At 37.7% G+C, this 17,099-nt stretch overlaps 1 protein-coding gene across 1 annotated transcript in view; it reads left to right on the top strand.

Moving 5' to 3' along the window:
• The first annotated feature begins 11,045 nt into the window (after positions 1 to 11,045).
• LOC109885681 (tumor necrosis factor ligand superfamily member 10) overlaps positions 11,046 to 17,099 on the top strand; it is a 54,687-nt gene continuing 48,633 nt past the window's right edge. Inside the window, exon 1 of the mRNA XM_031791778.1 lies at positions 11,046 to 11,500. Within this exon, the coding sequence (XP_031647638.1) occupies positions 11,276 to 11,500 (225 nt within the window). The 5' untranslated portion in view covers positions 11,046 to 11,275. The remainder of the gene's footprint in view (positions 11,501 to 17,099) is intronic.

Here is a 17,099-nt window from a genome sequence, read left to right as displayed (position 1 = left end):
AATAAAATTGTATTGGTCACATACACATTTTTAGCAGATGTTATTGCGGGTTTAGCGAAATGATTGTGTTCCTAAGCTCCAACAGTGCAGTACTAGGTAGGGACGGTCATTTTGCCATTGTTTGTCTCGTCTGTAACCACATTATTGGGTCAGCTTCAATCACATTATTGGGTCAGCTTCAATCACATTATTGGGTCAGCTTCATTCACATTATTGGGTCAGCTTCAATCACATTATTGGGTCAGCTTCAATCACATTATTGGGTCAGCTTCAATCACATTATTGGGCCATCTTCAATCACATTATTGGGCCATCTTCAATCACATTATTGGGCCATCTTCAATCACATTATTGGGTCAGCTTCAATCACATTATTGGGTCAGCTTCAATCACATTATTGGGTCAGCTTCAATCACATTATTGGGTCAGCTTCAATCACATTATTAGGTCAGCTTCAATCACATTATTGGGTCAGCTTCAATCACATTATTGGGTCAGCTTCAATCACATTATTGGGTCAGCTTCAATCACATTATTGGGTCAGCTTCAATCACATTATTGGGTCAGCTTCAATCACATTATTGGGTCTGCTTCATTCACATTATTGGGTCAGCTTCAGATCACATTATTGGGTCAGCTTCAATCACATTATTGGGTCAGCTTCAATCACATTATTGGGTCAGCTTCAGTCACATTATTGGGTCAACTTCAATCACATTATTGGGTCAGCCTAACACTCACATAAAGTCAGGACCATAAATATTTGGACAAATTAAATAATGAATATGAGCTGAAAGTGCAGACGTTCAGCTTTAATTTGAGGGTAATGATCCAAATCAGGTGAACGGTTTAGGAATTACAGCACCTCTTATATGTGGTCCCCCCCCCCCTTTTTTTTTAAGGGACCGAAAGTAATTGGACAATTGGCTGCTCAGCTGTTCCATGGCCAGGTGTGTGTTAATCCCTCAATGGTTCATTTACAGGTAAGCACAGAAAAGGTCTACATTTGACTTCAAGTGAGGCATCTGTTGCTGTTAACCCTCAATATGAAGTCCAAAGAGCTGTCACTGCCAGGGAAGCCAGCCATCATTAGGCTGACAAATCAAAACAAACCCGTCAGAGAGATAACAAAAATATTAGCTGTGGCCAAATCAACTATTTGCCACATTCTTAAAGAGAAAGAACACACTGGTGAGCTCAGGAATATCAAAAGGCCCGGAAGACCACGGAAAACAACTGTGGTGGATAACAGAATAATTCTTTCCCTGGTGAAGAAAAACCCCTTCACAACAGTTGTCCCGATCAATAACACACTCCAGCAGGTAGGTGTATCTGTGTCAAAGTCAACCATCAAGAGAAGACTTCACCAGAGTAAATACACAGGGTTTACCACAAGTTGTAAAACATTGGTAAGCCTCAAAAACAGGAAGACCAGGTTAGAGTTTGAAAAACATCTAAAAAAAGATGGTACTGTTTTGGAACAACATCCTATGGACAGATGAAACCAAGATCAACTTGTACCAGAATGATGAGTAGAGTAGAATATAGAGAAGGGAAGGAACTGCTCATGATCCGAAGCATACTATACCCCCTCGTCTGTGAAGCATACTGTACTATACTAACACACTATACCCCCTCGTCTGTGAAGCATACTGTACTATACTAACATACTATACCCCCTCGTCTGTGAAGCATACTGTACTATACTAACACACTATACCCCCTCGTCTGTGAAGCATACTGTACTATACTAACACACTATACCCCCTCGTCTGTGAAGCATACTGTACTATACTAACATGCTATACCACCTCGTCTGTGAAGCATACTGTACTCTACTAACACACTATACCCCCTCGTCTGTGAAGCATACTGTACTATACTAACACACTATACCACCTCGTCTGTGAAGCATACTGTACTATACTAACACACTATACCCCCTCGTCTATGAAGCATACTGTACTATACTAACACGCTATACCCCCTCGTCTGTGAAGCATACTGTACTATACTAACACACTATACCCCCTCGTCTGTGAAGCATACTGTACTATACTAACACACTATACCACCTCGTCTGTGAAGCATACTGTACTATACTAACATACTATACCCCCTCGTCTGTGAAGCATACTGTACTATACTAACACACTATACCACCTTGTCTGTGAAGCATACTGTACTATACTAACACACTATACCCCCTCGTCTGTGAAGCATACTGTACTATACTAACATACTATACCACCTCGTCTGTGAAGCATACTGTACTATACTAACACACTATACCCCCTCGTCTGTGAAGCATACTGTACTATACTAACACACTATACCCCCTCGTCTGTGAAGCATACTGTACTATACTAACACACTATACCACCTCGTCTGTGAAGCATACTGTACTATACTAACACACTATACCCCCTCGTCTGTGAAGCATACTGTACTATACTAACATACTATACCACCTCGTCTGTGAAGCATACTGTACTATACTAACACACTATACCCCCTCGTCTGTGAAGCATACTGTACTATACTAACACACTATACCCCCTCGTCTGTGAAGCATACTGTACTATACTAACACACTATACCACCTCGTCTGTGAAGCATACTGTACTATACTAACACACTATACCACCTTGTCTGTGAAGCATACTGTACTATACTAACACACTATACCACCTCGTCTGTGAAGCATACTGTACTATACTAACACACTATACCACCTCGTCTGTGAAGCATACTGTACTATACTAACACGCTATACCACCTCGTCTGTGAAGCATACTGTACTATACTAACACACTATACCACCTCGTCTGTGAAGCATACTGTACTATACTAACACACTATACCACCTCGTCTGTGAAGCATACTGTACTATACTAACACACTATACCACCTCGTCTGTGAAGCATACTGTACTATACTAACACACTATACCACCTCGTCTGTGAAGCATACTGTACTATACTAACACACTATACCACCTCGTCTGTGAAGCATACTGTACTATACTAACACACTATACCACCTCGTCTGTGAAGCATACTGTACTATACTAACACGCTATACCACCTCGTCTGTGAAGCATGGAGGAGGTGGTGTTACGGCGTGGGCATGTATGGCTGCCAATGAAACTGATTCCCTTGTATTTATTGATGATGTGGTGACTGCTGATAAAAAGCAGCAGGATGAATTCTGAAGTGTTTAGGGCTGATGTTATTATCTGCTCAGATTCAGCCAAATGCTTCAAAACTCATTGGACGACGCTTCACAGTGCAGATGGACAACGACCCCGAAGCACACTGTGAAAGCAACCCAACACTTTTTAAAGTCAACGAAGTGGAATGTTCAGCAAGTGGCCTAGTCAATCACCTGACCTGAATCCAATTGAGCATTTCACTTGCTGAAGGCAAAAAACCTAAATGATGCAATTTGTGTCACTGTTCAAATACTTATGCACCTGTACATGCATGCACTCACACTCTCACACTCACTCACTCACTCACTCACTCACTCACTCACTCACACACTCACATACACACACATACACACACTCACACACACACACACACACACACACACACACACACACACACACACACACACACACACACACACACACACACACACACTATCCACAGCTGCCACAGTGAGTGGGAGAGAGGATGAGGTCAGTGTGTATGTTTTGGGTTATTCTCTCTGTTGAACTGCTTTGGTGGAGTTACTCAGACAGGAAGGCATATTGAGAAGACAAGAAAACTTGCACTAAATAGGGAATAGGGTGCCAAGTAGTACACTACATAGGGAATAGGGTGCCAAGTAGTGCACTAAATAGGGAATAGGGTGCCAAGTAGTACACTACATAGGGAATAGGGTGCCAAGTAGTGCACTAAATAGGGATTAGGGTGCCGAGTAGTACACTAAATAGGGAATAGGGTGCCATTTGAGACCCCAAGTATGAAATGCAATTAATCAGTGTGTGTTTCTAATGATTGCCTAGCCCGTCAAAAAAACATGTCCAGTTCCCAGGTGAGAGGTTTGTCCTCCCTCCCTCCTATCACTCTCTACTTTCTCCCTCCCTCTCTCCCTCCTATCACTCTCTACTTTCTCTCTGCTTCCCTCCCTCCCCCCTCTCTCCTCCCTCTCTCCCTCCTATCACTCTCTACTTTCTCCCTCCCTCCCCCCTCTCTCCTCCCTCTCTCCTTCCTATCACTCTCTCCTCCCTCTCTCCTTCCTATCACTCTCTACTTTCTCTCTGCTTCCCTCCCTCCCCCTCTCTACTTTCTCCCTCCCTCCTATCACTCTCTACCTCCCTCCCTACCTCTCTCCCTCCTATCACTCTCTACTTTCTCCCTCCCTCCCCCCTCTCTCCTCCCTCTCTCCTTCCTATCACTCTCTCCTCCCTCTCTCCTTCCTATCACTCTCTACTTTCTCTCTGCTTCCCTCCCTCCCCCTCTCTACTTTCTCCCTCCCTCCTATCACTCTCTACCTCCCTCCCTACCTCTCTCCCTCCTATCACTCTCTACTTTCTCTCTCCTTCCCTCCCTCCCCCCTCTCTCCTCCCTCTCTCCTCCCTCCCTCCTTCCTGTATGCTGCTCACTGGGAAGTCTGTAAGGTCCCATCAAGACCCCTCGTCTAGTTCTCCAGTTCAACTACTGTATGTATGTGTGTGTGTGTGTGTGCGTGTGTGTGTGCATGTTTTACTGAGGTATTCCCCCTGCTCAGATACCTAACATGGCAGGAATGTAGATTGTGAACTTTTGCCTCCCATATTTGGCCACAGGGTGGCCCCACCGCAGGACATACACACACACACACACGGACAGGAACATATGCACACACACACGGACAGGAACAGTTACACACACACACACACACGCAAAAAATATATACAAAGAGGCCAGGTTTAGACGGATACATGGAAACGCACAGAGGTTTGGAAAAGTAGGCTTCACGGCAGGGGCAGAAACAGACACACACACACACACACACACACACCCATGTAGGGCTGGGCCGCCAGCTGTGGTGTCAGAGGAGATGTGGACAAAATACTCAGAGCTCCCCTCACACACACACACTCACACTCACACACACACACACACACACGCACTGCATCTGGAGAACCACTCGTGCTAGTGTCAGGGGGTGGGCTGCCAAAAGGGAGGAGGAGGGGAGAAGGAGGATCGCAGCAGAAGGATGTATAGATGGAGGCATTATTCGACAAAGAAGAGCATCCATTCTTGCATGAAAAAGTGCGCAATTTTGTACACAGTAAATTAGTAGGTTACGGGGTACATGGGTTGGCGTATAACATATATACACAATATACACACTCACTAGACTATATATACACAATATCTACACTCACTAGACTATATATACACAATATATACACTCACTAGACTATATATACACTACATACACACTCACTAGACTATATATACACAATATATACACTCACTAGACTATATATACACTACATACACACTCACTAGACTATATATACACTACATACACACTCACTAGACTATATATACACTCACTACACTATATATACACAATATCTACACTCACTAGACTATATATACACAATATATACACTCACTAGACTATATATACACTACATACACACTCACTAGACTATATATACACAATATATACACTCACTAGACTATATATACACTACATACACACTCACTAGACAATATATACACTACATACACACTCACTAGACTATATATATATACACTCACTACACTATATATACACAATATATACACTCACTAGACTATATATATACAATATACACACTCACTAGACTATATATACACAATATACACACTCACTAGACTATATATACCCAATATACACACTCACTAGACTATATATACACAATATACACACTCACTAGACTATATATACACAATATACACACTCACTAGACTATATATACCCAATATACACACTCACTAGACTATATATACACAATATACACACTCACTAGACTATATATACACACTCACTAGACTATATATACACAATATACACACACTCGCTAGACTATATATACACAATATACACACTCCCTAGACTATATATACACAATATATACACTCACTAGACTATATATACACAATATATACACTCACTAGACTATATATACACTACATACACACTCACTAGATTATATACACAATATACACACTCACTAGACTATATATATATACACAATATACATACTCACTAGACTATATATACACAATATACACACTCACTAGACAATATATACACAATATACACACTCACTGACTATATATACACAATATACACACTCACTAGACTATATACACACAATATACACACTCACTAGACTATATACACAATATACACACTCACTAGACTATATATACACACTCACTAGACTATATATACACAATATATACACCTAGACTATATGTACACTACATACACACTTACTAGACTACATTTACACGCTATATACACACTCACTAGACTATATATACCCAATATACACACTCACTAGACTATATATACCCAATATACACACTCACTAGACTATATATACACAATATACACACTCACTAGACTATATATACACAATATACACACTCACTAGACTATATATACACACTCACTAGACTATATATACACAATATACACACTCGCTAGACTATATATACACAATATACACACTCGCTAGACTATATATACACAATATACACACTCACTAGACTATATATACACAATATACACACTCACTAGACTATATATACACACTCACTAGACTATATATACACAATATACACACTCACTAGACTATATATACGCAATATACACACTCGCTAGACTATATATACACAATATACACACTCGCTCGACTATATATACACAATATATAAACCCAGACTATATATACACTACATACACACTCACTAGACTATATATATACACACACTCACTAGACTATATATACACACTACATACACACTCACTAGACTATATATACACACTATATACACACTCACTAGACTATATATACACACTATATCCACATTCACTAGACTATATAGACACACTATATACACATTCACTAGACTATTGTGAAAACTCATGTTTTCACAATTCCTGACAATTCCTGACATTTAATCTGAGTAAAAATTCCCTGTCTTAGGTCAGTTAGGTTCACCACTTTATTTTAAGAATGTGAAATGTTAGAATAATAGTAGATAAATCATTCTATTTCAGCTTTTATTTCTTTCATCACAATCCCAGTGGGTCAGAAGTTTACATATACTCAATTAGTATCTGGTAGCTTGGGTCAAACATTTTGCGAAGCCTTCCACAAGCTTCCCACAATAAGTTGGGTGAATTTTGGCCTATTCCTCCTGACAGCTGGTGTACCTGAGTCAGGTTTGTAGGCCTCCTTGCTTGCACATGCTTTTTCAGTTGTGCCCACACATTTTCTATTGGATTGAGATCAGGGCTTTGTGATGGCCACTCTAATCCCTTGACTTTGTTGTCCTTAAGCCATTTTGCCACAACTTTGGAAGAATGCTTGTGGTCATTGTCCATTTGGAAGACCCATTTGTGAACTTCCTGACTGATATCTTGAGATGTTGCTTCAATATATCAACATCATTTTCTACCCTCATGATGCCATCTATTTTGTGAAGTGCACCAGTCTCTCCTGCAGCAAAGCACCTCCACAACATGATGCTGCCACCCCCATGCTTCACGGTTGGGAAGGGGTTCTTCAGCTTGCAAGCCTCCCTCTTTTTCCTCCAAACATAACGATGGTCATTACGGCCAAACAGTTCTATTTTTGTTTAATCAGACAAGAGGACGTTTCTCCAAAAAGTATAATCTTAGTCCCCATGTGCAGTTGCAAACCGTAGTCTGGCTTTTAATGGCGGTTTTGGAGCAGGGGCTTCTTCCTTGCTGACGGCATTTCAGGTTATGTCGATATAGGACTCGTTTTACTGTGGATGTAGATACTTTTGTACCTGTTTCCCCAGCATCTTCACAAGGTCCGTTGTTCTGGGATTGATTTTCACTTTTCAGACCAAAGTACATTCATCTCTAAGAGACAGAACACGTCTCTTTCCTGAGCGGTATGATGGCTGCGTGGTCCCATGGTGTTTATACTTGCGTACTACTGTTTGTACAGATGAACGTACCTTCAGGCGTTTGGAAATTGCTCCCAAGGATGAACCAGACTTGTGGAGGTCTACAATTTTCTTTTTGAAGTCTTGGCTGATTTCTTTTGATTTTCCCATGATGTCAAGCAAAGAGGCAGTGAGTTTGAAGGTAGGTGTCACGATCGTCGTAAGAAGCGGACCAAAGCGAAGCGTGGTGTGAATCCATCATTTTAATGGATGACGAAAACAAAGTAAACTGAACAAAACAATAAATGAACAACGACCGTGAAGCTATATACGAAATGTGCTGACACAAGCAACTAACATAGACAATCACCCACAACCCACAATGACAAAACAGGCTACCTAAATATGGTTCCCAATTAGAGACAACGACTAACACCTGCCTCTGATTGAGAACCATATCAGGCCAAACACAGAAACAGACAAACTAGACATACAACATAGAATGCCCACTCAGATCACACCCTGACCAAACAAAACATATAAACATACAAAGCAAACTATGGTCAGGGTGTGACAGTAGGCCTTGAAATATATCCACAGGTACACCTCCAATTGACTCAAAAGATGTCAATTAGCCTATCAGAAGCTTCTAAAGCCATAACATAATTTTCTGGAATTTTCCAAGCTGTTTAAAGACACAGTCAACTTAGTGTATGTAAACTTCTGACCCACTGGAATTGTGATACAGTGAATTATAAGTGAAATAATCTGTCTGTAAACAATTGTTGGAAATATTACTTGTGTCATGCACAAAGTAGATGTCCTAACAGACTTGCCAAAACTATAGTTTGTTAACAAGAAATGTGTGGAGTGGTTGAAAAAGGAGTTTAATGACTCCAACCTAAGTGTATGTAAACTCGTTTTAATGACTCCAACCTAAGTGTATGTAAACTCGTTTTAATGACTCCAACCTAAGTGTATGTAAACTAGTTTTAATGACTCCAACCTAAGTGGATGTAAACTAGTTTTAATGACTCCAACGTAAGTGTATGTAAACTAGTTTTAATGACTCCAACCTAAGTGGATGTAAACTAGTTTTAATGACTCCAACCTAAGTGTATGTAAACTAGTTTTTATGGCTCCAACCTAAGTGTATGTAAACTAGTTTTAATGACTCCAACCTAAGTGTATGTAAACTAGTTTTAATGATTCCAACCTAAGTGGATGTAAGCTAGTTTTAATGACTCCAACCTAAGTGTATGTAAACTAGTTTTAATGACTCTAAGTGTATGTAAACTAGTTTTAATGACTCTAAGTGTATGTAAACTAGTTTTAATGACTCTAAGTGGATGTAAACTAGTTTTAATGACTCCAACTTAAGTGTATGTAAACTAGTTTTAATGACTCCAACTTAAGTGTATGTAAACTAGTTTTAATGACTCTGTGTATGTAAACTAGTTTTAATGGCTCCAACCTAAGTGTATGTAAACTCGTTTTAATGACTCCAACCTAAGTGTATGTAAACTAGTTTTAATGGCTCCAACCTAAGTGTATGTAAACTAGTTTTAATGACTCTAAGTGTATGTAAACTAGTTTTAATGACTCTAAGTGTATGTCAACTAGTTTTAATGACTCTAAGTGTATGTAAACTAGTTTTAATGACTCTAAGTGTATGTAAACTAGTTTTAATGACTCTAAGTGTATGTAAACTAGTTTTAATGACTCTAAGTGTATGTAAACTAGTTTTAATGACTCTAAGTGTATGTAAACTAGTTTTAATGACTCTAAGTGTATGTAAACTAGTTTAATGACTCTAAGTGTATGTAAACTAGTTTTAATGACTCTAAGTGTATGTAAACTAGTTTTAATGACTCTAAGTGTATGTAAACTAGTTTTAATGACTCTAAGTGGATGTAACTAGTTTTAATGACTCTAAGTGTATGTAAACTAGTTTTAATGACTCTAAGTGTATGTAAACTAGTTTTAATGACTCTAAGTGGATGTAAACTAGTTTTAATGACTCTAAGTGTATGTAAACTAGTTTTAATGACTCTAAGTGTATGTAAACTAGTTTTAATGACTCTAAGTGTATGTAAACTAGTTTTAATGACTCTAAGTGTATGTAAACTAGTTTTAATGACTCTAAGTGTATGTAAACTAGTTTTAATGACTCTAAGTGTATGTAAACTTCAGACTTCAACACCACTAAAAGCAGTCACTTCTCTGTTCCCATCTTCATCAGTCCTTTCAAATGCAACTTTATATCTTCATTGAGAGTTGATGTGTTTGTGATGAAAGACATTTATTTTCCTGTAAATGTTTCCTTTGAGTTTTACATGGCCTAAACGGATCATCTTGACGGATAAATCAATGTTAGATGAAAGAAAACACACTTTTAAATGACCGTGTGTAAAAAAGAAAATCCCCATGCATTTCAAATGTGTATTTCCACCTACTAACAATAATATATAAGCTTTTGTCAAGGGGGTGGCGTGTAATGTTTTCTGGAAAGTTCAAATATTTAATCAAGGCAAGTTTTCCACATTAATAACCAACAGAGTGTTGGCTAAATATTTGTCCTCCCTAGTCCAATTCTGTTCAGAGCACTGGCATGACTCTCTCTCTCTCTCTCTCTCTCTCGCTCTCTCTCAATTTGATTCAATTTAAGGGCTTCATTGGCATGGGAAACATATGTTAACGTTGCCAAAGCAAGTAAAGTAGATAATAAACAAAGTGAGATAAACAATAAAAATGAACAGTAAACATTACACTCACAGAAGTTCCAAAATAATGAAGACATTTAAAATCTCTATCTCTCTCCCTCAGTCTGCACTCTGCACTTTCTCAGCCGCTCTCTCTCTCTCTATCTCTATCTCTCCGGAACGTGGCTTGCTCCAGACAACTTTCTTTCTCAACTCGCCTTGCACAGCAGTCATCGTGCCAAAGAGGAAGGAATAGGAGTTTTTACCCTGCTTTCTCCTCCCACTCAAAACTGAATGGAAGGACTCTTTCGGAATCGGAATAGCAGGAGACACACTCGTTTAGCTTAGACATTGATTTAATTTACCCGTCCGGTCAGCGACTTCTTTGTTGTGTTTTTTTTTTAAGGATACTCATGCGTCGGGAATGCCACCATGGCCACGCCGAACAGTCTACAGCAGCAGCAGGATTACTTCAGAAGCGTCAGCAGCGAATCCACCACGTATATGATGGTCCCGGCCACGACGGCAGCGGCAAACACGCGTCGCGATGCCGCGCCGTCCAAGATGTGGGTCGCTATGGTGGTGATTGTGGTGGTCGTTCTACAGATTGCTTCTACTACAGGTCTGTTCGTCTACCTGAATATGTCGATATCACAGGTAAGGAGTTTGTTTTTGTTCAGGGGATTGGGCAATGAAGGAAACGGGATGAAGGGAGAGGAGTGTTTTCTTGGCCGCAGACAGTTGGCTTTGCCGCGGACATTTACATGCAACACAAACTTCTTGTTGAAACTTGTTGACGATATTCCAGCCCTGTGTGGATGAACTTTACGCAGGATTTTTACAGTTTCAGGAAATGGTGTGACCTATGGATTTAGCTTGTGCATACATTACGCAAAATGTAATATGGTTAAATGTCTCTCTAGCAACAGTGGCCAAACATGTTATTTGGCTCAGATAATTTATAGACAAATCACGTATAGCCTAACAGTTTAAGGTCGCCAATTCATAACCACAGTATAACAGCAAAACGTTCGCAGCAAAAGTATAGTCTGTAATCTGGATAATATACGTTTTGAAAGGTAGGCTAAATGCAAGTTTGATCTAAATAGCTATAGGCTGACTATAACCCAGAGTTCGGCTTCCAAAGACCAACACCATTTGACCATTATACATAACGCAAAGTAATGAACATGGTAATAACATTTAATCAGATTATAGAACATATTGATTGCAACAGAGTAAATCTGATATCCATATCATGCTGACACAGACATTTCTTTATAATGTAGACTAATCTAACTGATGATGGAAGGTGATGGGTGTGCTGGCAGAGAGAACGGAGGGAGAGAGAGAGAATGAGAGACAGAGACAGAGACAGGTGGACGTAAACAAAAAGACAGACAGAGAGAAAGCGAGATAGAGACAGATGGACAGACAGAAAGAGAGAGAGATAGAGACAGATATAAACAGACAGAGCGAGAGAGAGAGAATGACTGACAGACAGACATACGAAGTCATTATGGATGAATTATGGTACGAAACCGAAACTTGCTGCTTGTTATTATGTATAATAGCGTATAATTGTGTTAAATAAGATATGATCAAGTTTGATAATAAGTCCTTCAAAATGAACATTCAGGTCCGTTCTTCAGTTTCATCCAAACTACCAAGGTGGCCGAGATCCATCTGGTTTGCAGCCTGCAAAGAGACATACAAGTGAGAGGGAAAGGAAAGAAATTTCACCTTTTACTGAAAAATATGATTGTTTTCTATGATTGTCTTTTACTTTTCTTGTAGTGATGTGTATATAGATGTGAATATTGATGTGTATATAGATGTGTATATTGATGTGTATATAGGTGTGAATATAGATGTGAATATAGATGTGTATATAGATGTGAATATCGATGTGTATAGTGTATATAGATGTGAATATTGATGTGTATAGTGTATATAGATGTGAATATTGATGTGTATAATGTATAGTGATGTGTATATAGATGTGTATATAGATGTGTATATAGATGTGTATATAGATGTGTATATAGATGTGTATAGTGTATATAGATGCGAATATAGATGTGTATACAGATGTGTATATAGATGTGTATAGTGTATATCGATGTGAATATAGATGTGTATATAGATGTGTATATAGATGTGTATAGTGTATATAGATGTGAATATAGATGTGAATATAGATGTGTATATAGATGTGAATATAGATGTGTATATAGATGTGAATATTGATGTGTATAGTGTATATAGATGTGAATATAGATGTGTATATAGATGTGTATATAGATGTGTATATAGATGTGTATATTGATGTGTATATAGATGTGAATATAGATGTGTATATAGATGTGAATATAGATGTGTATATAGATGTGAATATTGATGTGTATAGTGTATATAGATGTGAATATAGATGTGTATATAGATGTGAATATTGATGTGTATAATGTATAGTGATGTGTATATATATGTGAATATTGATGTGTACAGTGTATATAGATGTGCATATTGATGTGTATAGTGTATATAGATGTGTATAGTGTATATAGATGTGAATATAGATGTGAATATAGATGTGTATATAGATGTGAATATAGATGTGTATATAGATGTGAATATTGATGTGTATAGTGTATATAGATGTGAATATTGATGTGTATAGTGTATATAGATGTGTATAGTGTATATAGATGTGAATATTGATGTGTATAGTGTATATAGATGTGAATATTGATGTGTATAATGTATAGTGATGTGTATATAGATGTGTATATAGATGTGTATATAGATGTGTATAGTGTATATAGATGTGAATATAGATGTGTATATAGATGTGTATATAGATGTGTATAATGTATATAGATGTGAATATAGATGTGTATATAGATGTGTATATAGATGTGAATATAGATGTGAATATAGATGTGTATATATATGCGAATATAGATGTGTATATAGATGTGAATATTGATGTGTATATAGATGTGAATATAGATGTGTATATAGATGTGAATATAGATGTGTATATAGATGTGAATATTGATGTGTATAGTGTATATAGATGTGAATATTGATGTGTATATAGATGTGAATATTGATGTGTATAGTGTATATAGATGTGAATATTGATGTGTATATAGATGTGAATATTGATGTGTATAGTGTATATAGATGTGAATATTGATGTGTATGGTGTATATAGATGTGAATATTGATGTGTATAATGTATAGTGATGTGAATATTGATGTGTATAATGTATAGTGATGTGTATATAGATGTGAATATTGATGTGTATAGTGTATATAGATGTGAATATTGATGTGTATAATGTATAGTGATGTGTATATAGATGTGAATATTGATGTGTATATTGTATATAGATGTGTATAGTGTATATAGATGTGAATATTGATGTGTATATAGATGTGAATATTGATGTGTATATTGTATATAGATGTGTATAGTGTATATAGATGTGAATATTGATGTGTATATAGATGTGAATATTAATGTGTATAGTGTATATAGATGTGTATATTGATGTGTATAGTGTATATAGATGTGAATAGTGATGTGTATAGTGTATATAGATGTGAATATTGATGTGTATAATGTATAGTGATGTGTATATATATGTGAATATTGATGTGTACAGTGTATATAGATGTGCATATTGATGTGTATAGTGTATATAGATGTGTATAGTGTATATAGATGTGAATATAGATGTGAATATTGATGTGTATAGTGTATATAGATGTGAATATTGATGTGAATATTGATGTGAATATTGATGTGTATAGTGTATATGGATGTGAATATTGATGTGTATATAGATGTGTATATAGATGTGTATATAGATGTGTATATAGATGTGTATATTGTATATAGATGTGAATATTGATGTGAATATTGATGTGTATATAGATGTGAATATTGATGTGTATATAGATGTGAATATTGATGTGAATATTGATGTGTATATAGATGTGAATATTGATGTGTATAGTGTATATAGATGTGTATAGTGTATATAGATGTGAATATTGATGTGTATAGTGTATATAGATGTGTATAGTGTATATAGATGTGAATATAGATGTGAATATTGATGTGTATAGTGTATATAGATGTGAATATTGATGTGAATAGTGATGTGTATTTAGATGTGAATATTAATGTGTATAGTGTATATAGATGTGTATATAGATGTGTATAGTGTATATAGATGTGAATAGTGATGTGTATAGTGTTTATAGATTTGAATATTGATGTGTATAGTGTATATAGATGTGAATAGTGATGTGTATAATGTATAGTGATGTGTATATTGTGTATTGATGTGTATAGTGACGTGAATATTGATGTGTATTCCTGTATTCTATTACATTGTTCTTGTATTCTATTACATTGTTATTGTATTCTGTTACATTGATCTTGTATTCTATTCTATTGTTATTGTATTCCATTCCATTGTTATTGTATTCTATTACATTGTTCTTGTATTCCATTACATTGTTATTGTATTCTATTACATTTCCATTCTGTTAAAATGGTACTGATTCATTTTACGCCATCAACAACTGTTGATCAGGTGTTCGTACTTGGCTTATTGAATTACAGTAGTTTACTGTAATCACATAACAAGCAGCAAGCTTATGTTTCAAGTCCCTGATGAGTTTCGAGTTCACAGAGAATCAGCTATTGTCCTGTCAGATATTCTTTTTATGATATGAGGTTGAGCTGCTAGTTTGTGCTGTACGTTGATTGATTGCTGTAATCTGCTTGGCTCAGACTTCAGAGTTCCTTGGAAGGTGGCATATATGCAACATCATCAGACCTCTAGACTAACCAGCCTGTCTACAGTGAATATGGACTACAGGTCAGGCAAATGTATACAAAATAAGTTGGGAGATAGCGAGGGTTGTAGACAACAGGTAGAGAAAGGTTGGTGTAGGGCCAAGAACTTTTCCTGGTGTCTGTTTGAGTGGTAGCCCACATAGAGGTTTTCCTGGTGTCTGTTTGAGTGGTAGCCCACATAGAGGTTTTCCTGGTGTCTGTTTGAGTGGTAGCCCACATAGAGGTTTTCCTGGTGTCTGTTTGAGTGGTAGCCCACATAGGGGTTTTCCTGGTGTCTGTATGAGCAGTAGGGCTTTCCAGGTGTGAACGGGCCATTTGGCATTTAGGGGCAAATTCCAGATGGGCTGGTCCATTTGTAGCACACTGGGCCTATCTAACTTGTTGTTGTTGCACAAAATGATAATTGCCTGGCTAATAATGGGGGGCCTTGAGGGGAAAAAAATGGGACAGTGTGTTAGAATTGGGACGGTGTGTTAGAATTGGGACAGTGTGTTAGAATTGGGACAGTGTGTTAGAATTGGGACAGTGTGTTAGAATTGGGCCAGTGTGTTAGAATTGGGCCAGTGTGTTAGAATTGGGACGGTGTGGTGTGTTAGAATTGGGACGGTGTGTTAGAATTGGGACGGTGTGGTGTGTTAGAATTGGGACAGTGAGTTAGAATTGGGCCAGTGTGTTAGAATTGGGACAGTGTGTTAGAATTGGGCCAGTGTGTTAGAATTGGGACGGTGTGTTAGAATTGGGACGGTGTGTTAGAATTGGGCCAGTGTGTTAGAATTGGGACGGTGTGTTAGAATTGGGACGGTTTGTTCACGGTTTGTCAGAGAGAGACAGAGAAATACCACAGTGTGCCATCACAGCAGCAAGAATTGTGACCTGTTGCCACAAGAAAAGGTTACCCAGTGAAGAACAAATACAACCCCTATTTATTTTCCATTTTGTACTTTAAACCATTTGTACATCATTACAACACTGTATATATATAATATGACATTTGAAATGTCTTTATTCTTTTGAAACTTCTGTACGTGTAATGTTTACTGTTAATTTATTATCTGTTAATGTAATGTTAATGTACATGTATTATCTGCATGACAATAAAGCCCCTTGAACTGAATTGAATTGAGAGAGTGACAGACAGAGAGGGAGAGAGAGAGAGAGAGAGAGAGGGAGAGAGAGAGAGAGAGAGAGAGAGAGAGAGGGGGAGAGAGAGAGAGAGAGAGAGAGACAGAGAGAGAGAGAGAGTGACAGACAGAGAGGGAGAGAGAGAGAGAGAGAGAGAGAGAGAGAGAGAGAGAGAGAGAGAGAGATAGAGAGAGAGAGAGAGACAGAGGGAGAGAGAGAGAGACAGAGAGGGAGAGACAGAGAGGGAGAGAGAGA

This window comes from Oncorhynchus kisutch, linkage group LG16 (genome assembly GCF_002021735.2).
Source record: "Oncorhynchus kisutch isolate 150728-3 linkage group LG16, Okis_V2, whole genome shotgun sequence".
Lineage (NCBI taxonomy): Eukaryota > Metazoa > Chordata > Actinopteri > Salmoniformes > Salmonidae > Oncorhynchus > Oncorhynchus kisutch.
This window is presented reverse-complemented; position numbering and strand designations above follow the sequence as displayed.